Source organism: Ambystoma mexicanum, chromosome 8, assembly GCF_040938575.1.
Source record: "Ambystoma mexicanum isolate Mex_15411 chromosome 8, UKY_AmexF1_1, whole genome shotgun sequence".
NCBI lineage: Eukaryota > Metazoa > Chordata > Amphibia > Caudata > Ambystomatidae > Ambystoma > Ambystoma mexicanum.
Window position 1 is genome coordinate 438,602,479 of NC_090929.1, and position 20,805 is coordinate 438,623,283.

General features: G+C 44.7%; 1 protein-coding gene across 2 annotated transcripts in view; it reads right to left on the reverse strand.

The window, feature by feature from the left end:
• Positions 1 to 20,805, reverse strand: part of UBE4B (ubiquitination factor E4B) — a 2,401,822-nt gene that overhangs the window by 1,374,159 nt on the left and 1,006,858 nt on the right. For both annotated transcript variants that reach the window (XM_069609995.1, XM_069609996.1), the window contains one exon: positions 5,171 to 5,369. In XM_069609995.1, coding sequence (XP_069466096.1) covers positions 5,171 to 5,369 — 199 coding nt within the window. The remainder of the gene's footprint in view (positions 1 to 5,170; positions 5,370 to 20,805) is intronic.

Sequence of the window (20,805 nt, forward strand, 5' to 3'; positions counted from 1 at the left end):
GAGATGAGCCCTCCAAGAAGGGACGCCTGAAGGACTGAGGTGGAAGCTCGAGTTAAAGAGGCGGGCGGGGGGAAGGCAGTAATAAAAACACGCAAATGTATACTAAGAAACTTGTAAACGAAAATGTCGGGTGTGTTGGTTATGTGTTGTTTGTTGTAAAAATCAATAAAAATTGTTTATAAAAAAAAACTGTAAAGAATCAGTTCATGGGTCAGAGAAATGTGAGAAAAATAATGTAATATATATTATTGCACACAATTCATGATGGCACGACAACCACATATACAATACTTCAACATACACTTACAACATAATACACGTATTGCGCTGCAATCTGCGCTAAATATAATTTTTTGTTAAAAGAAGTAACTACTACGTCAAGGGAGTGAGGTTAGTAGGTGAGACAGATGTGCAAAACAGGCAACTAATTGCTCTCTATAGTGAAAAAAAGAGAAGCGAATGATTGCTTTCTATGGTCGACACATTGCGTTTCCGGCTCTTTGGGTGAGTTGTGTCTCACATCAACCGCTAAATTCACTAATCCCAAAGGACCTTCATCAGGATACAAAACTTCATATACGATGTTGATGTACTCCCTAGTTCTTAAAAATCTTCATCCGTTTCATATACTGCAATTGCTTTGGCACATATAGGGCTGGTCACTTCATGAATCAACTTATCACAGGACAAAAAAAGTATGGCCCATGAACGTATTCTTTCAGTACATTGTTTTCCATAGTCCACGCACCTACGCAATTAAGGGCAGACAGCCTTTCTTTTGTTCCCTCCTGAGGGTAGCCACCACTACTGCTAGCAGCTTGGTGAAAACCCTGGATGTCGAAGAAAGACCGAATGGGAGGACTTGCACTGGAAGTGACAGTTCTCCACTTTGAATTTAAGGCACTTCCTGTGCTTCTTGTGGATAGCCAAATGGAAGTTAGCATCTTGGAGATCCAGGGGATACTAGCCAGTCGTTCACATCCATGGCCTGGAGGATCTGTGCAAGAGTGACAATCTTGAATTCGTCCATTTGCAAGTAAAAACCCAGAAGCTGCAGATCCAGGATGGGTTGCAGACCCCTGTCCTTCTTTGGCACCAGAAAGTAGGTTCAGTACCAGCTGTAAGGAATGCATGGTATCAACAGTAAGACAGACACAAGTGACCACAGTTCAAGGGTGTTTATTGAACTTCAACAAGGACGTGATAAACACCTATCTAATCCTAAATCTACAGATGGAAGCAAGCTACGACCATCAAATAATAATGATGTCATAGTGGAGCCTTGTCAAAATAAAAGGGCCTATTCTAAAAAAACGATTGACAATCCTTACCTCTAAATACAAATAGTGTGGGGTAGTGTTTATGAAAAATAAAGAAGTGTTCACAAAAATGTTATGTCAGGATGTTCAGGCCGTTGGCCTCCCTTCCCAATGTTTTCAGCATGGGACAAGGCGGTTCACTCTGGCATAGCACACTCTGGTTTCTTCGGCACGAGGATACAGTTCCATAACCAGCATCAGGGCCTTCTGTGCCCAAGTCTCTTTCTTTATCAAAGTCTCTTAATTCAGTGGGTATAATGTACCAAAACAAAGACAAAGTTCCTTTCCTCTTCCAAACACTTTATTCAGGTGATTCACTCTTCACCCTGGATCCCCCTCAGCTAGGCTCAGATCTCGCCCCCCCAGCCCCTTCTCTAATGTTCAGAGAATATTTTTTCACGGGTCACTCACGGTTCACACCGGATCCCCCTCAGCCGGGCTCACATTCTTCCTTTTACACAATTAGTCTGCCTCAGCCGGGCTCGGACCAATTACAGCTCGCATTAACTATCAAAGACTTTCGAATGTGCACAAGGTTTAGCTTGACCCATTGCAGGACCACTTCGATTTCACAATTCCTTTTACATTTGCCACCTCTAAGTTGGATACCAAACAGAGATCATCGAATGAGCACCCAGGTGGCACCGGACCACTCTGCATACGGTATCTATCTTGGCTTCAAAAGTTCAGTCTCTTCTTTAATGTTGAATTATATCCGTGTCGCTTGTCACATACGCTTCACACACTGTTCTCTTCAGATTTCTTTATACAATGTTGCTGCTTGCAACCTTGGCTCAAACACTAGACCAGTCTGCTATCAATCTCCCCGACTCATCGGCTGTGCTGACTCTACTGGCGCTGCTTTGTTGTAGGAGCCAAGGAGAGTACTACAGCACCAAACGCTCCTCCCCGCCTTGGCTATCAACGTGGGAGAGTCCGGCACCTCTGACACAGAATGCAGGTCTCTCCAGCATTAGTTCCAGGTCTTATGTTTCTTATTCTCTAAGGCTCGTGAAAGTAAAGATTTTCCTCTGGGAAGATCAAGGGCACTTCCCTCCTAGTAACCCTCGCTGGTACTTGCCGTCTTTCTCCTCGTATTAAATTGCCATCTTGGAAGTGCTGCTTCCTCGTGTGTTTTGCCCTGCTCAGAGTCTGCTTTCGTGCTCTGCCTTTTATCCGTGTGGGGAAGTGTGATGGAAGTCATGTGTTTGTAATTATCTGTAATTGCCTGACTCTGCCTAACCCTTGTGTTGGGACATGTCAGGTATACGACTCGGCTGTTAGTCCATTTTCTCCAACAGTAAGCTGTTTGTGAGAAAGCGTTTGTGTCGGGAAAGGGGGCGGGGTGAGTTGAGTTCCTACGTATCCTACCTGGTAGGATGGAGAAAAGGTGCAACAGGGAACGGAATACCACGTCTCGCCGTCTGGTGTCCCACTTCCACTGCCCGAAGAGCCCTCATCTAGGTGATCCTCCTGCACTGGTCCACCCCCAGGATCCAAATGCGATGGCCATGTCCTGGCCACCTAGGAGACAGATCACCGGGTAATAGCGGGTGAGACACCTTCAGGTTTCTCACACAGACCACTGCCTCGTTCCAAGCAGGGTACAAGTTCTTCAGCCCCTTTTGCCAGAAGCTGTAGGAGAGGTTCCACAGAAAAGGGTTGGTGGCGTGGCAGGTGGTCTGGAGGGTGAGAGGCAAAAAGGAGGCAATATCCCTGCTGTATGACCTGTAAGGCCCAGGCTTCTGAGGTGGTAATTTCTATTCCTCGGCAAACAGGGATATTCTGCCTCTGACAGGGGACAAATGGCGGAAGCCCACTTGAGAGGCTTCACACCAGGGGTTGCAGAGGGCACATTGGATATGGAAGCGCCTCCTATAGGGGCGCACTGGCCCCTACCGCTGTAGGTACAGCACTGCCCTTGTCTGCCCAATGGTGCTTGACCTCTACCTCTTTGGGCATAGGTGGCAAATAGGTGAAAACCACCCGCCCCGGCCCGCCGGGCTAGCAGACTGTTGTTGCTGGAATGCCAGCCCCAGCGACTTGGTGGTAGCCATAGAGGCTTGGAACATCTGCAATGACTCATCAGCCTTGGTGCCAAACAATTTCATGCCATTGAAGGGCGTGTTCAGAGGTTTCGTCTGGACGTCAGCAAACCCAGATGTCCTCAGCCAAGAAAATCTGCTTAAGACTGTGCTCGTGTCCATTGATCTGCAAAACAGACTGTGGTATCCAAATCAGATGGCAGTATTTGACAGGAGGCTTATTTGAAGTCCTTAATAAGGGCCTCAAAACCCTCACGCATTTGCCCTTCAGGAATGTGCTCCAATACCTTCGCCATGACCAACCAAAGGAGAACTTGGCCAGAGCGCGATAGATGTTAACGCACTGGAAACCTACCACATGCAGCTAATCTCTTGCTCTCCCTGGTGGCGGGGACAAGGACAGGAAAGAGGTGGATTTAAGGTTTTGTGTAGCAGCCTGGACCACCAAGCTCTCTGGTGAAGAATGGGCAGAAAGAAACATGGGGCAAGAGTGTGCCGGCCTGTGCTTCTTAGCTAGGTCACGGTCCACAATGAGAACTTAAGCCGGTTTGGCCCATAATTACATCACTGGCCCCTCTACTGCCTGATTGAAAGGCAATAACGTCTCCCTTTTTAGGACCCTCGCCCAGGATGTCAGTCAAGTCATGCTGCACCTTTGAATGTGTAGGGTCCGACAGCCCTAAGATGTGGACCACCTTCGCCATCGGATATCACCTTGCTCTTTGTGGAGGAAGGCGAAAATGTTTGCTTCACGTTCTCAAAGCGGCTTCGGTTGTATCGAATGGCACGACATGGTGTCCTGCATGTTGGGGTCTTTATCAAGGCATTAAGGCAAATGTGGTGCTGGTCAGAAACAGACATCTGATGCCTGTAATCCAACAGGGTTTGATCACAAAGGCCTTGTCGGATTCGGTATTCGATGTACACAAATATTTATTTAACCAAATAAGAATTTAGAGCAGTGTTCCTAGAGCGACCAGAGTGTTTGGAAAAAAGAAACTGAGGTTACAGGATTTGGCGCTTCTATATAATGGCTGAGATGTCATATCCAGCACGGGGAGCGTAACGGCGTCCAGAGGAGCTGAAGCAGAGTCGCACAGAGTCCAATGGCGACTGAAAACTTTCACAAAGAGCAGCAACGCAGGGAGATATCATAGATCAGGAATCTGTGGAAGGAAGGAGTCCATTAGAAACATAGGTTAGGGCCCTTGTTTTATCATCCTTGGACTAGGGTGGACCCTGCAGAATCTGTAGGACCTAAAGGAACTAGAGTCTATCAAACACCGGTGTGCAATATTTGATCTCCTAGGCATTCAAGAAGCTGTTCTGATCTAATTAAAATATATATTTAAACCAAGGAAAGCACCATTCATGCCAATACAAGATCAATGCACTTACATTCTCAAGGTCACTTACTTTAAGGTGTTTAAGGTCCGTTACCACGTAGGGTAGCATAATCTGCTATCCGTATATGCTATAAAGAAACAGACCTTTACGTTTTAGGGAGGTGCAAAACACGATGGGTACTGTGGCAATGAAACTGGTGTCATGATGGAATTTACAAGATTTCTCAAATGAGCAGAAGTATTGATTTCATGACCCAAAAGAAGTCAACACTAGAGGAGATGCCCCTTGTAATGTAAGCCTGGAGAGGTGGTAAATTCATCTTTGCTGAAGAATCAAAAAGGCATGCCAAGAGAAAAGATACAAAAGGAAGACCAGCACAATATGTTTTTGTGCCAACAACTGTGCTCTCCTGGCACCCAAAACAGGTTAGCAACTTTTGAGAACGTATTGTGCACTCACCAAGGCTGGAAATCCAGCTGGTCACATCTTCCATCGTGGCCTTCACGCGTGTCTCATCACTGGGAACAATGATGCGACACCGGGGATGGAAGATGTACATGGGGTCGACAGTCTCCAGCTTGATTTTGGTGCTCAGCTGCTGCAGAACCCACAGGAAGTTCAACATAAAACCGTCTGTTGACACCAAGCGATCATCAGTCTGTATCATAAGGAGAAAAAAGCATGTACAGCATGAGTTAGCAAATTACTTATCGCTGGGTAATGTTTTTCATGATGGTTGTTCCACCCAGAGATTCCTCATCTTTGATATTGTATCCTCAGTGCCAGTTGTCTTCAGAATTGTTTGCCACCACCAGGTGGTACAGCAAGACTCTGCACAGACCCTATGCGCGCTTACCAACAGGCAGGCCCATTGGGACCAGTATATATGGATCCGCCATGCTACATGATCTGGGTTACACCTTTTCCCATAGCACTCAGTAGCTGAGGGACAGTAGAACAAATTAGGTGCATAAGCTATCCACCAGGAGGGGCAGGTTGGGAAAGCAATGAGGAATCTGTAGGAGGAACAGTCATCAGAAAGAACATTACTGAGAGGTAAGCAATTTGTTCTTCTAATGGATTTCTTCCTTCCACAGATTCCTCACATTTGATAAGCTTCCATAGCAGCATGTAGATGGGGAGAAGGGAGGAGAGCAAGAAACACCTCCTACACCACAAGACTCAGAGGCTGGGTCAAGCAAGCACCATTCCCTGATGGGGAATCCATGTAGTAATGTTTGGCAAATGTGTGCAGTGAAGCCTACATAGCCGCATGACATATGTCCAAGACAGTTACTGCTCTCTGCAGGACGGAGATGGCAGATAGTGATCTGGTTGAAAGAGCCCAGAGACCAGCAGGCACATACTTCCCAGTCAGATGGAAGAATTCCAGGGTGCAGAGGATAATCCACCTTGACAGGGTCTGTTTGATAACAGAAATACCAGCAGAGACAGCAGCATAACTACCAAAAAGCCGGTCACAATTTCTGACATCCCTCATCCCAGAGATGTAGTAGCGGAGGACACACACTGGGCCCAGCCAATGTAATCCTTCCTCTGTCCTAGAAGGGTGAGGTGGAGGTGAAAAAGAAAGGAAAATTGGTCTTCTACGAGAGAGGTGAAAGTCCCACATAGCATTCTGCTGAAAGGCCTCACTCTCAAATTCCCATCATTGAAAAACACCAAGAAGAGAGGTTTAACCAACAACACCTGTATCTCACTCTCCCATCTTCCGGAAAGGGATAGCCAGCAGGAAAATCACTTAAGTGGTGAGTAACCTTAATGAACATGAATGCAGAGGCTCAAACGGAGCTCCCATAAGGAAAGTCAGTTCAAATCCCATCCAGGAACAACAAACTGGCTTGAGGGAAATGGTTTCACAAGCCCCGCAAAAACTGCATAACACTAGGGACTGTGAAAAAGGGGCTTGCTCATGGGTCCTTTTACAGACTGAAAAGGCAGCTAGGCCCCCCTTCACAATGCCAATCTGCAGGCTGTTTGGGCCAAGAAAAGCATAACATTTATTACAGAAGAAGCAGGACAGATGCAAGGGTCCAGCTGTCTAGCCCGGCAAGTCTAGAACTTACACCTTCTGCAAGCATAAATGGACTTGGAGGCCGGACTTCGAGTGAAAAGAAGCACACCCAGGATGTTGTCCAACGAGTCCCATTCCTGTGTGTTAACCTCTCAGTAGGCAAGTAGGATGGTTCAGGCTACTGAGGCTTGGATGGAGACAAGTTGTTCTTCAGAGCCCAGAACCACAGTCAAGTTGCTTCTCTGCAGAGAGGAAACAACTCCACACCACCCAATTTGTTGAGGTAGTGCATGGCCACTGTGTAGTCTGCAGGGCCAGAACAATCTTGCCCAGCACTTAGGGGAAGAAGTCATTCAGGCCCAGCATGATTGTCTGTAGCTACATGAAACCAATGTGCTCTAGAGCTTCTGTTGAGACCTGTCTGCTCACCACAAGATGCAGCAGGTGAGCACCTCAGCCCTTGAATTATGTGTCTGTCACTAAAGTAAGTTTGAGCCAGGGCTACGGGACCGACACCCCACTCAGTAAGTTGTTCCAGAGGGACCACCACAAAAGACCTCAAGACACAAGTTCCAAGACCTGCAGAAGGTCTGACCTGTAACCCCAGAACTGAAACCAGACATTGGAGCAGCGACTGAAGTAACTTCATGCAAAACCGGGTCTCTGGCCTCACCAGAATGCAGTAATCCTTGAGGTACACAAGAGAAAAAGGCTGCTTGCTGGGATCATCTGTGCACAGAAAACATGTACCATCATAATGATGTTTGCCACCCAATTCTTGAGAGGGAAAGCCCTGCCCAGGAGGGTTTTCAAGACCGCTCTTATGAATCGGAGGGAGTGGGATGGCCATACATGGCCCTTCTTGCGGTTCGGGGAGGAGCTAAAACTCTGCCATAGACTGTATGTGCGGTACAGGTTTCTGACACCAGGTCCAAGATACGGGCCCGAATGAGCCAACCATTAATGTGGGGGAAGACATGAACACTTTCCCTCCTGAGATGAACTAGAACCACCACCAACAGTTTGTTGAAGGTCCTGGGTGCTGATGAAATATCGAAAAAAGCAAGACTCAGAACTGATAGTTTGCATCGCTGATCGGGCATCACTGATCATGAATCACAGGAACTCACTGTTCTTGTGATAGATCAGCACATTGAAGCAAGCATCCTGGCGATCCAGGGACACCAACCAGGCCTGCAGCTTGAGGACTTGGAAGATTTTAGCCAGGGTAACCATCTTGAACCTCTTCTTTTGCAGGTTCAAGTTCAAGAGCCTTAGATCCACAATTGGAAGAAAGCGCTGCATCTTTTTTCGGCAACAGCAAATAAAGATTACAACTCCCACCATCGAATGCGAGCAAGGCGCCACCTTGATTGTGCCCTGTCTCAGAAGCAGACAGGCTTGCTCCATTAGAAGGTCCATAGTTGAGGAAGGAGGGGGATCAGTAGGGGGCAGAAGAAATGGGAGGCAATAACCCTGCTGTACTATCTGTTACGGCCGAAGTGTCAGAGGTGGCACAACACCACTCTTTGAAGAACAGAGACAACCTCTCCCCCAAGGATGAACTTCAATTCATGGTGGCCTACTACTGGGTGCCGCTGCTGGGACTGCAGAGGCCGCAAAGGTACCGACAGTGTGGCTGCTTGACGGAGGCTGCCTGGCTTCTGCCAGAATTGGTGAAAGTAGAGAAGGGCCTGAAAGGATGCTTCTGCGCCGAGGCTGAAGGCGGCTTGATGGTGATACCCAAGTACTTAGCTGTGCCCCGGAGACCTGACACTTCTGTAACAGGTTGTTCCCATCAAACGGCTTATGCAGGAGTTTGGACTGGACGTCGAGAGCAAATTCGGAGGTACTCTTCCAGGAGTGCTGGCGTAGAAGAAACCTCCTGCCCATCACACCTGCCACACTGTCGGCAGTGCCCAGGTCAGAGTGTAAAATCTGGCATTCAACCACTTTGCAATCACCAACAAGAGAGTTAAAAACCTCAGTCTCCTCAGTACTCATATTTTCAGCTGCCCAGAGATCACACTCCGCAGACCATGAGTGTATTTCGCCAATGCACATGTGGTACTGACTGTCCCCAATGCAAAGCTCTTGAATGCAAAGACCTTGCGGCGCATAACATCACACTTCTTGGTCTCCGTCGAGTGACAGTTGGGGAGGATGTGGTTTTCAGCCCTGCAAAGCTGCCCGCACCACCAAGCTCCCCGGTGAGGCATGGGTTGACAGTAAACTGGGATCCGAGGGGGGCAGAATATGCTTCTTAACAAGGTCCTGAACAACCAAAGGGACCGACACAGCTTTCTTCCAAACCACCAAAACAGGTGTGGCCACTGCTGGATTAAATGGCTGAAGGGTCTCCAAAAGACGTCAGCCAGGTCATACTGGAATCAAGGCTTAGTAGTAGTGGACAAACTAAGTTTTCACAATCTTGGCAATGGTCCTCTGAAAAGAACAGTGGGGCTTCCTAGTCAAAAGAGCTGGAAGAATATTCAGCTCAAGAGAAGTATCCAAACCACTCCCCTAGTGGAGGCCTTGTCCAGAAGATCTTCCTCTTTCCCGTAGAATTCCTTACATAAATCCACAGAATCATCGGAATAATGTGGTTCCAGACCACTAGAGAGGACATCCGCTTCCTCATCCAAAATTTTGATAATATTTGAGAGGCATTGTCCCCTTGAAAGAGGAGTGTTTTCCAATAAGGACACAGCACCGAAAGGGAAGTAGCAGGTGTGGGGCACCTGGACGGCCCCAGTGGTCATCAGTGGAGCCACAACTGAGCCAGGAGACATTTGGTTGCCGCCTAAGGAGGTTCTTCTGCCAGCTTCACAAAGCGCGGTGGGCACTGCAGTTGTCGCTGGGGCCAATGCAGACAGTGCTAGGCCTTGGCAAAAACGTCAAGCATCTGTTGCCAGAATGTCTACTACTCCACCGGATTCGAGGAATTGGTGGGGATTATTTACCTGTGTTGAAGATGGGTATTCCTCCAAGATAACCCTGGAGTGAAACAGATTACTGTTTTCTGGAAAACAAAGAGTCGCCATGCCTGTAAGTGTGACTTGGTGACCTGGACCCCTTCCTATGCTGCTTATTCTTGTCCTTCTTGGTCCGAGAACGCCCCGGTTCTTAAACGGGCACCTTACTTGGCTTCACACCTTGGAACTTGAAGGCTTGTGCATTTCATCCTTGTGAAAATAAGTGGCAAGTTTTACGGTACACTTCCCTGAGTGGAGTGCATGAACTGACAGGAAAAAATCAATCCTCCATGTAATGATACTCCCATAGGCAGTACACACTTGCTGTGGGGGTCTGGCAAGGAAATGTGCCTCCTACAATCAGAGCAGGACTCAAAGTCCAGGGGTTTGGGAGTGGTTAGGCGTGATGCAGTAGCTAGAAAAATCTAGTGGCGTGTGCCAGAAGTGTATTGAGTGTGCAGAAAAAAAGCAATGGAGTTGATGGGGCGCAGAGGCTCCATATATACTGGCCTCGACATCAGGACTGTTGTTGGGCAGAGCTGATGCAGAGCTGGGCTGCCCCCATTGATGGAGAAAAAAATTACTATGACAGCTGGCACTAAAGATATAATGTTAAAGATGAAGAATCTGTGGAGGAAGCAATCTGTTAGAAGACACTGGCTCCACGTGGACTGGCTTTCTCATGGCTAGCTCAAACACGGTGGCTTTACCAGCCAAGAAAACTGGCATTTGTGATGGTGGAAGACCTAGACTGTACCTCTGAGGAGAGGCTCTCTAATGTTTACCTTTCATGACTGCTTGATCAACTCTTATTTTTCAAAAGAACTACTGAATTCAAGAATTCATCAGGAACGCTATTCTGATGTGCCACAGCTCCCTTTGTGTCCCTCCTCATATGCCATCTCTCCCTATTTGTACTCTAATGCAATAGTTTTGGTTTATAAGTGGCGATTTAGCCCAAACTAAAAAGGGTTTCATTACATGAATAGGCAAATGCATAACTGCATGCTGGAACTTTGTGACAAATGTAATCTAATTGACATTGCTACAGTGATGATAAAGAAGAGATGTATCAGGCTTGTCGTATTTTGCATTCTGTGACTTTTCGTTTTCTATTCAGATTTGGAAAATAACGATACAACTATATTCTTCTGGCTCATCATGTTTCTCCAAGGTTTTACATATTGTATGGTTGCTTTAATATGGCATGCCTATTTTGCAAGTAAACTATCAGAGCTCTGAAATTTCCTGTGGGCATTGTGGTAGATAAGAAGGAGGCAGACCAATAGGTGCCATTTTCAAAAGACATAATGGAAAATAATAAAGGAAATGCCTAACTTTCCCTATCCTAAGGGTTTCCCTGCTTAACAACTAAACTAGGGTGCTCGTCGTCAATGGTGAAGTCCACAATCAAAAGTCTGTCCTTCGTCTGAAAATAAACTAGGTTTAACCATTACTACACAACAACAAAAAAAGAGAATGCCTCCCTTCTGCTGGATTGCTTCTCAGCAAAGTTCTCTTCAATACGGGATCTTCAGATGGTCTCTTGCTATCTCTTGCAAAAAGTCATTCAGCTCTTTGAAGGGGCTTTTCCAAGCCTTAGTATTCCGGTTCCCTTGACTCTTCAGATTCCTCTCTAGATTTCCTCTGATTCTTGACTGAGTCTCTGAATATATGTTTTGCTTCACAACACTCCTCTCTTTGTTTACGACAAACAAATCTGTTCTCGGAACAACCACCTTTCCTGCTGTTATTTATCTTCTCACTGAAACAAGTAGGGTGAGTCTTTGTTTCACTCGTGCTCTTCCTGTGATCTTGCCATTCACTGCGACGAGTATGATGAGCCCCTGAGTGATTTTCACTCTTCTTATAATCCTACCATTCACTGGGGTGAGTATGAGTAGTCCATGATTTTGCCATTCACTGGGATGAGTGGGATTAATCCAATCTTTACACTTTTTTTTCCGCCACACACAAGTATGACTATTCCCATTTAACTTTCATGCCCCTTTCCCCGGGTCACCCGTGGGTCTTACCTTTGGTATAATGGGTCTGCGTCACCGGGTCCACGCTCTTCCTCGTTTCTGTTTTGTTTTCAGTCAGGGTGGCTTTTTGGTTTTCGTCTGTTCTCTCGCTTAACGCTCTTTGGTGTGTGTCTGTGGTATCGGCAAACAAAGGGGTCTTCACACTCTTCTTCCTGGCCACAACCTCTTGCGCTCTGTTCCCTCCTGGGATTCTCTTCGGGTTGACAGACCTATCCCGGTCTGTCCGCGGCATGCTTCACTTCAGGGACGTCAGGGTTTGGGCTCCTTTCTAGTGCCATTCAAACATCCCTTCAGTGACCAACAGCCTCTGGACAACCTCTCTCTAGTCTGTGTTCCAGACTGTGCACTTCTGGCACTTTGTCTCTCCTGCTGTTTGCCAACGTGCAAACCGGCGTTCTCCCTGCGTTAACAGCTTGCCTCTGCCAACCAGTTTGAAACTACTGGGTCTCTCTTCATGGTTCTGTTGGCCCTCCCACTTTTATTACACCACGTTGGGGCTTCCCCAGCTTTTCTAGATAGTCCTTCCTTTGTGTTGAAACTGTACTCTTCATAACTTCTTTAGGTTTCGTCGTCTCAGTGACTAACAGACAGGTATTCTTTATCACTCCTATGTTCTTACTCTTCTAACAGTACCAGGCTGATACTTTTATTCTGTGGTTACATTACAATAACATATAATTAGTTATCTATAACGTGCTTAATATCATATCCAGAGGTTTCTAAGCGCATACCCGGGATCGAACCTGTGTTGCTCCACGTCGTCTTGCTTCCAAGATGAGCATTTTGCCCCTGAGCCATCCTCCCGAGAAGTCTTCTAGTTGTCTGTCAACCAATAGGGTTGTACTGGATGTTTGAAGATTATGACTAGGGAGTTCCTCACTGGAAAGGGAGTCCCTATCCCCAAGAGGGGAGAGTCTCCCTGTAAGGTCCCGCTTACCACCACCTGTAGGCGGAATATTGGGTAGCGGGCTCACCTCCCCAATTTCATAGGAAGGGGCTCTCATCTTGGAAGAAGTGACTGAATCCCTTGTACTGTACTGAAACTCTTTGGCATGCCTTGTTATGCTATGTTATTGAGCCCTGTGTAGCACACAGTCAATCATGCTCACAGTTTCCTGGAGTTTCAGGATATATAAGAGGTGAGATAGGGGGCTAACGTACGAGCATGGCAAGGGTGCTATATTGCAATGTTTATGTGTGTATGATCTGAAAAGATAGGATTTTCGGTAGTGTGCAAGTTCTGATATATTTTAAGACTTGCTTGGAGAAATGGTTATTGTACTCCCCAGAATGGCAGCGTAAATGGTTTGTGTGATTGTGATGTCTTTCAGATTGGTCTTCAAGGTGTGTGGAGAGTTGTGCCGATGACCTTTGGAGGGTTTGTCTGCTTTTAGAACATTTTAATGTAAATGTATATCTTTGGGTGGTGTTCATCCATTATGTAACCTGTGCTGTTTCAGCAGGGGATTTCTGTGGAGATGATGTGTTGGGTAGGGTGGAATGTGGAATGATTTTCAGATGGTTACGGTTATGTATCTTGCTCCTAATACCAACTGAGACCAACCTTTTTCACTTTGGAAACATCACAGTTAATCACATTTAATTACATATATTAATCCAAACATTTTTTTTCCAGCTTTTATGCCTTCTCATGCCATAGTGGGTAATGTTAGGCCAAGTGTTGCTACATCATGTGACACTATGCCACAGGAAAAATGTAGGGTCCACAGTTTGTCTTTTTCCTGGGACCGACCTTCTGACAGCCCACCGACTCCTCATAGAAACTACAACTGTAGCACCAATCAGCCTTACATGGGATTATAGCAAATGAGGTTAGACATGTACCATCAACTAGCAGCTGACAAAGCCAACCATGCAGCACATGCCAAGCAACAGAGATATGATGGATTAGAGGGGCAACTTACAAGGGAGCAAGTGAGCAGAGGGATGAGGGACTATATGCACTAAAGACCAGAGGAGAGTGACCAACTAGGGAGCCCAGGGGGTTTATAGTGATAATGTCGAATGTGAAAAAGTCGAAAGTCAAATTGTCAAAAACAAACGGTCTACATTTTTTTTTTCAAATGTCTTTTTTTAATTTTCTGTTTGAAATGGGGGGGGTTGCTCCCCAATTCCCCCTTTTTTTTATTTAAACCCTTTTTTTAACGCACGAAAGCCAAAAAAAACATGTAAAATAAAAAATGACATATTCGGAAAAAAAATATTCGACCATTTGTTTTCGACATTTTTGTAATTCGACTTTTTGCTGTCGACATTATGACTGCACACCAGCCCAGGGCCCGAGGACAGTGACCCATAAAGGAGCCCAGGACCAGAGGAGAGCCACCCACCAGGGAGCTAAAGCCCAGAGGGGTGAGGGGCCAGAGGAGCTACTTAGAAGGGCATTGCTACCAAGTGGGCCCGTTTCATGCGTGACACCGCAAGTTAGTTCTGGATTTTCACTTGATTGCTGGTACTTGTTGGCCCCTACTTAAGGAATATCAATAATAGCAGTCCCAGAATTCAACAGGAAATGCTCAGACTGGCTCACAGTGTCACACATGACATGGGAATACCTAGTAGGTATGCCAACGACTAGAGGGAAGATGGAACCCAAGAACCAGTGGAGAGGAACTAATCACGGGCCACTTGGGTGACGGAGCGGAAAAGCCAACAATGTGCTTTAATAAGTCCCATACAATCATATTCAAAAACATGGATCTTGGTATAGAAGCTGGATTAACACACTCTACAACACAAACGCTTACCAAAAATATACATTTAATTTCACTATTTATATCATTATCAACATCAGAATCAAAAATTATATGGATACTGTACAAAATCAATCTTAGCTAAAACATCTACTATTTACCACCTTTCACACCCACTTTTACCTACAGACATACAATCTTTCACCAAAGTATATGATGCACAAGAAAAACAACACAAAATAAAGTCTCTCCTGTCACCCTATATATAATGTAATGTTCTTTGTTTTTGCACTCTTATTCCTTTGTGGTATGCATTTAAGTCCAATGGTATTTTCTCATAGACTGTCTACATATGTTTCGGTCAATTCCAGGCCAACAAATAAGACCCACAATATTCTTGACCTTCTTCAGGACAAAAAAACAAACAAACAAGAGTGACCGTCTCTTCACACTCGTGATGAATATTGGTGGAAGATGTCTTCAACACATTCACAGTTCAATTTTACCTACAACAAACATATAAACACACATTTTTTAACCCAGCCTCATTTCTTTTCCACAGCATATTCAATTTATGCAAAACAACCAAAAAGGATTATGAAGACTCGCACTATTGTAGTTATGGACACTGAAAAATATGAAGAGGAATGCATGCGATTGCTTGCTGACAGTGAGGCCTACAAAAGATTGGAACATGATCCAACAGCGAGACTGCAGGAAGTGATCATGAATCTCTTGAAGCATGCAGTAAAAGAGAACTGGTTGAGCAAGGAGGAAAATGTTTTTCTATCCAAGGTTTTCTGAAAATGGGGGCATTTTATATACTGCCCAAGTTGCATAAAAATCTTGAATCACCTCCCGGTCGACCGATCGTATCAGCTATCGATTCACTCCTTCAGCCATTGTCCATCTACAGTGAATATTTATTAAAAACCTTCGTACGGGCAATGCCAACTTATGTCAAGGATACAACTAGGATAATTAAGAAACCTATGTAGGCAGAGAAAATACCATTGGACTTAAATGCATACCATGAAGGAATAAGGGTGCAAAACAAAGAACATCATATTATATGTAGGGTGACAAGAGAGACTTTATTTTGTGTTATTTTTCTTGTGCATCATATACTTTGGTGAAAGATTGTATGTCTGTAGGTACGAGTGGGTATGAAAGGTGGTAAATAGTAGATGTTTTAGCTAAGATTCATTTTGTACAGCATCCGTATAATTTTTGATTCTTATGTTGATAATGATATAGTGAAATTAAATATATATTTTTTGTAAGCATTTGTGTTGTAGAGTGTGTTAATCCAGCTTCTATACCAAGATCCATTAAAAAAAATATATGATTACATTGTTTACCTGAGGGATCATTTGGTTTACAGGTAGCCTTAACTTTTTTGATAAGTCCCATACATACAAGACACGAAATTAAGAGACACTAGCTGATAAAAAATAAAATGCTATTTAAAAAAATGCTTTTTGTTGTAACATACTATTTGTCTGTGGTCTATAGGTGTATGGTTGCGTTATTGTGTCATGTTTCTTATTTTTTAGACTTCTCAAGACCGTTTTAGATGTGCGCTTGTTTTGTCAGCTAATTTGGACAGGAGTCCGCTTGTTTTAAAGGGGAATTCAGCTTATTTTTTTCCTTCCGGCTTGACAACACTACAAAAGAAGTCTTGGCAATCAACAAAGATTCTGCTGCAGATATACTCATCATGTTCAACGGAATCCTCTGCACCCAGTTTTTGGAAATCTACACCGCAGTGCTAGCCTGCTGGCGTGGTTCCATTTTTACATAGAAAGTGGCATATAAAGAACAGTCGGTTCACACAACACTACGGAGGGTGTGCCTTTAGTGAGTATCTCACAAACCTCCTACGAGGTAAAAGGGCCCAAGGGAAAACTCATGATTTTTAGTTTGCAATTCTCACACCACAGATAAAGCCTCTCGAATTATCCCAGCATTGAAATGGGGATATCGCTACCGTTCTCTGGAGCGAAGAAGAAACCGAGCCTGTAGAGCAACCAGGCTGAATGGAGACAATAACTAAAGCCTCATCTGGTGAAGACAACCAGAAGTTAATTTTGACTTTTCAAGGGCAGAAGAATCTGCATCCTCCCTCATTCCCTTCATTTGATCTTTTAAGGACCTTCTGTCATGCAACATGGTTCTGACCAAGAACCCTATTTGGTACGCAGAATTCTTGTAAAGTTCTGGAGTTGTGGGATTGGGAGCACTTCTATTACACTTTTGTTGGCTTTCTCACATTCCTGGTACCACTATTCCTTTGCAAGGGAGGTCCTTCATTTCAGAGGCATCACACTGTGCCTTTGTCTGATGTCCACAGGACCCCCTCTGTTTGTATTACCGATGGCAGTGGTATCCTGTGGATAACGGATTGGGGTGTGTATTCAACCAGTGTTTCTGGGGATTCTTCGATTCACAAAGGCAAGGCCTGATATCCATGACCTTTATTGTCCCCCTGAACAATCGAGATTATAATTAAAGATATGTCTTCAGATGCACAAAAATGACAGAATGAAGTAACCATGGTTCGATAGGAGAAGGCAGTCTTGTATCAATATTTCCCTCTCTTCAGGCTGAATTGGAAGAGCAAACCATGTGGAGTTGGTTAGAGGGAAATCCATGGTAGGTAGGATCTGGAATTGGTGGGGGCGCTGCCACTTCTGCTGCTGGGACCTCCTCTCCTCACCCCTGCTACATTACCGACCCCATATAATTTGGCCCCCATGAATACCAGAGTGCCTTGCCCATTGCCCTACTTGCATTGTAGATATGGCGGGAATCCCAAAATACATTGGGCATTCATGACCAGGGATTGAAATTGGAAGGTGCCGGGAGCGGTTTAGCTCCTGCTTCTATACTTGGAGACCTTGGTTAGGTTGACACCAACAGCTACCAGACCTATTTTTGACTCACCATGCCAAGTGGTGTCATACATACATATATATGTGAAGTTAATTCCGAGCGTGTGGGACACATGTATAGGACATTTAAAAAAATTGTGAACCATCGATAATGGACAGAAGGTTACAGTAGGCATATCACATCGAAGTCAGAAATACAATTCGCTGTGCGCTAGCTCCTTGTTACCCAGCAGTAGCTCCCTCTGAGGGAAATCCAATACCCAGGAGCTGCTTTTAACTCCCGATTACGAAATCCTTATTTTGATCCCTGCATGAGTCAATGTAAAATACATTTCTGCAGTCGACCTACATCATATACCGGTGATACCGCCAACGCTGCTTTTATCTTGATGAATATGGAACATACTGCATTAGCATGAGGATCTTTACATCCAGATAGAGAGGATCCCCTGTTAGATAACTATAATGGGTTTATTCAAGTGTTTCACGCCATGTTTGATCATTAATATTTGCATCAAGCTGTAACAAACTACTAGACCTAAAGCAAAGACCTAGATATCTGTTGATCTCCATAACTCAATTTCAAAGTCTCATGATTACGACAGAATGGCCTGAAGATGTCCAGCTTACCATCTTTTATCAAGGGTTAAAAGAAGAGTTAAAAGATGCACTCAACCTGGTGGTAGCCACTCCTGCTGAAGTAATAAGGTAAGTGGGGCTGGGAGGTGGGAGGTATGGGAAATGACAGGAGGGTGGGAGAAAAATGGCGGGGTAGGGGTAGCAGCCACCTGGCTGCTTGGAACGTGAGCTTGCATCAGTAGATTCAGCCCAGGATCCAAGCAACCAAATTGGTTTCATCCCCTGCCCAAGTTCGAATAGAATGTTGAGCCATGGGTAATTAAATAGATCAGGAGTTAAACTGTGGGATTTCGGTTGTATACTAATTGACCTTTTCACAATTGACCTTGGGAGAATTGACCTAATTTAGAAGGTCAATTAGTAAATATATGCGGGTGAAACCCCCCCCGCAACCTCTCCACTTAATCCAAAACCCTCTGCATCCCAATCCCCTTATATTATTTATAATCCAAAACCAACCCAATACATATATAAAATAACTACAATAATATAAAGGTCAATTTGCGTAATACCGGGGTTTCCCTACATTCCATAATTCCAGGGGTGAAACTTTCCTTTCTGTGGATGTCTCTCTGTTGTCATCTGGCCCTATCATCACACAACGGTCTTCCTCCTTAACCATGCCCTGAGCTAAGGAACAAAGCGTCCACAACATTCAATATCATAGCGGCCACTCACTACCAAATCATTTTAGGTATTCCTTGGCTAAAGTCACAAGTACAAGTTATAACAAATGTTGCTACAATGATATTCAGGTTCATGCCTTTTTATATAAGGTGTCAGGGTGGTTGCCTTATTTTTTATAGAGTTCCCCCTACACGCCACATGGACACTATGCTCTTCCGTCCTAGGTTAGTAGCAGAGTACCTTTTATTTTCTTCACATCCTCCTCATCACTTTCTCTGTCTTTTTAACAGGGATACAGGGCCCTGCTCAAACAGGGATTATATAGTGCACTACTCTGCACCTAGGGATGTAGCGTCACACTCACTTTTCAAGAGCTCTGCTATTTTCTTGGTCTGCCTTTTCATTCATCTTCACCTTCTCTGTCCTCCTCTTCAGTTTTCTCACTGTTGAGAGCCTTCGTCTTCACCTCCTCTCTAGCTCTTGCAACCCATTCTTCCACTCTAGGTCTTAGAGCCAGATTAACAGTCTTACTCTCCACTCTAGGTCTCCCAATCTGGTCTTCCACTCTAGGTCTTACAGCCAGCCTAGCAACCGTCCTCTCTGCTCCAGAACTCTTCTGCTTTAACACAGCTCACCTTCTCTGTAACACAAAACACCAATCCACCCTTGTCATGTGAAATGGCCCTTGTATTGTGCTCGGACTGACCAGTTTCCTGCTGATTGGCCAAGGGGTCACATGCCTGCTCTGGACATGCTCTATAGCAGGAATGCTTTGAGTCCTGAGTTAATGGGAGAAGTCTTTAAATAGGGAGGGGCCATTTTGGATCCCACTTCAGTCTTTGTTTGTTGCAGGCAGGAAAGGAGACGCTGGTTTGTTCCCTTGTCCCAGGCTGGGGCATTTTCATTCTCTTAATTTCATTTTGGTGTCCCTCCAGTGTCAAAGAGCTCAGGGTATATATTAAGCATTACTCCTGTGGAGCAGGTCAAGACTGTCATTTATTTAGGCTATTTGGCGAATAGTGTCAGTGTTGAATATTGGAAAACCATTTTGGCTGATAAAACTAAAAAAACTTCCTGCTCAAATGAATTTTTTAAAGCAGAAGGTCAGTACATTTTCTTTGCTGCCCTTGAGGCGTTATTATCTGGCCAAATTTGAATCCATCATTGTGTACTGACTTGACCTCTGCTCCCACAATATGGGTGACATCCTAAACATTCTCCAGGGAAGGATTTGGAAGGACGTTCTTGGCCTTTCGATGGCTATTCCTAATACTATCATTAGACACGAGCTGTGTCCAGTGTCATTGAAGGCCAAGTACATCTGGAGACAGCTTTCTTTCTTTCGAAGAATTCCCTATACTAGAATCTGAATTCTGCTATGCTCGACGGTACTGTTCCGTCCATTGGAGAGTTTAGAGATCGGATGATTGCAGTACTGGCTTGTATCAATGGTTCCCACGAAGATCTGGTATTAAGACCGGGGCACATTAAAAAGATCTTGTTTAGGTTTGACTGGTCCGAGACAGTGGATCGCATTTCAACCTATGTCAGCTATGAGGAATATTCCATGCAAGGGAATGTCTACCGTTGTATCTCCAGCAGTTTCCCTGTTTCAACATATGCATGAATCACTTGCTTTTTAGGTTAAATCAATTGCCTGTTTATGAGAAGATTAGACACTGGAGTAACGCGCACACTACGGGTGTTCTGAACGCATCTGAGAGTAATTGCAGGTTCTGTGGAGTTATTGATTCTCGAGAGACCCTGAAGCATTTGGTTGTCTGCACGTATTCTGATGAGGAAAGTACCAAGTCCTTCAGGGACAAGATCCCTGACACCTCAGAAGTGTCTAGTAACCTGTTTTGGCGTTGTTGTATGTGGGGCACTAGTGTTTCGGTGTTTCTAGCTCTGAATCTCTTTCTTACTTTTCTTAGTTCTGAGCTGGATAAGAAAAACCTAGAATTGGGCATTATAATTTGAACCAAGTTTGTTGAAGAGACTGTGTTAAAGGCTAGGTTTTTATTTTAGAAAGATGAATTTTGTCTATGTATGTACTCTGTTTATGTTGAATTGATATGTGATTTATGCATTGTCTTTTTTTATACTTTTATGGGAATATTGATCTTGTTTTAATGTAACTATGTCATGTTTTCTTGTTATGTCTT